Source organism: Chrysochloris asiatica, unplaced genomic scaffold (genome assembly GCF_000296735.1).
Source record: "Chrysochloris asiatica unplaced genomic scaffold, ChrAsi1.0 scaffold00106, whole genome shotgun sequence".
In the NCBI taxonomy this organism is placed as follows: domain Eukaryota; kingdom Metazoa; phylum Chordata; class Mammalia; order Afrosoricida; family Chrysochloridae; genus Chrysochloris; species Chrysochloris asiatica.
The window spans coordinates 8,500,837-8,502,286 of NW_006408624.1; the positions used below are offsets into that span (position 1 = coordinate 8,500,837).

Genomic DNA, 1,450 nt, shown 5'->3' on the forward strand with positions numbered 1-1,450 from the left:
CACACCAAGTGAACGTGTGTCTCATGGGGACAGCACACATTGGGATATGGGGACAGATGTGTGTTCAGATCACATGAGTCCCAGGTGGGTGTGCACGTGTGTTACATGTGTCTGTGCATTTGACCATGTGGAGGTACACCCATGTGAGTCCACGCATGTCCCATGTGTGCCTGTGAGAACACAGACAAGTGTGGACTCAGTGTGTCCGTGGTACACACAGACTCAGGAGGAATCTGTGTGTGTGTGTGTGTGTGTGTGTGGACTTAGTAAAGAAAACTCCCTGAGACACGGAGCAGCTGCTCTCGTCCCTCTGAGCCCCCTCCCCTCATGCTCTCCCCGGGGACACTGACCAGAGACTGCAGGATGGCATGGTTGGTGGCGTTCATGCAGGCGTCCAGCGGGAAGGAGCACTCCCCCTCACAGTAATAGGCCGAGTAGCCTCGGGGGGCGATGACCCAGTCCTGGGGGAGAGGAAAGGGCAGTCCAGCATGCGGCACCTCCTTAGCCCTGGGTCAGCATGTTCACAGGGCAACTCGGGCCCCCACCCCCCAAGCTCCTCAGTGGACAGGGCTGGGCACTGACCCCACTACACCCCGTCAGCGCTCTGTCGGCGCACCCCCATGCATCACTCACTCTGCCTCAGTTTCCCTGAGGACTTAGAATCTCCATTTTCATGAGTATTACAAAAACAAACAAACAAAAAAACTCTCTCATTGTAAAAGTCACACATCCTCACCTTAGAAAAGTTGTTAAATACTGAAGATAAAATATATAAAACAAGAAAACCACCCAAACGTGTACCTCCTCCCTGGAGATGTACTTAGGTGGGCTATCAGAAAGGGGGGAGGGAGGAGTTACCAGCCAGCCGAGGTCCTGGAAGCTGACATAGAGCTCATGCCGTCGGCACACCTGCCGCCTGTTGGAGCCGTGGATGTCATCTACAGGAACAGACAGTACAAGGTCTGTTCTGGGTCTGACTCTGTCCAGCTGCCACAGGGCTTTACCTGAGGGGCGGGAAGGGCCCTTAAGGGCGCATTGGTTGAACAAATGATGGGAATAGAAACCATTTGGTTTCATAAAACCCAACCCTGGAGCTCAGTTCATGTCACAACCCAGCTCAAGAGTCTTCCTTCAATGGCTCCCACTCTCAGCCTGTCTCCACCCCCATCAACAGTCAAACAGGACCCCTCGACCTGAGCAGGGAGGACAAGCACATCCTTTGTCCTCCAGGGACACTTCCTGGCCCACTTTCCTCCAACCACATCCATGCCACATGTGCAAGTACACTCAGCTGAGGTCAGCCAAGGGTGGTGTCCATGAAAGAAGGACCTAGGCAGGTCAAGCCTGTCCTGACTCAAGGGGCTTGCCCAGTGGTTTAGCCATCACATAAATGATTGCGAGAGCCCGCAGGGGCTGGACTGTAGGAAGAAGGCACCATTGACCCTAACCC

At 54.3% G+C, this 1,450-nt stretch overlaps 1 protein-coding gene across 1 annotated transcript in view; it reads right to left on the reverse strand.

Moving 5' to 3' along the window:
- Nucleotides 1–263: 263 nt before the first annotated feature.
- Nucleotides 264–1,450, reverse strand: part of BMP8B (bone morphogenetic protein 8b) — a 37,663-nt gene continuing 36,476 nt past the window's right edge. Inside the window, exons 5-7 of the mRNA XM_006867621.1 lie at nucleotides 1,186–1,193; nucleotides 859–938; nucleotides 264–461 (exon numbers count right to left, since the gene is read on the reverse strand). Of these exons, the coding sequence (XP_006867683.1) occupies nucleotides 264–461; nucleotides 859–938; nucleotides 1,186–1,193 (286 nt within the window). The remainder of the gene's footprint in view (nucleotides 462–858; nucleotides 939–1,185; nucleotides 1,194–1,450) is intronic.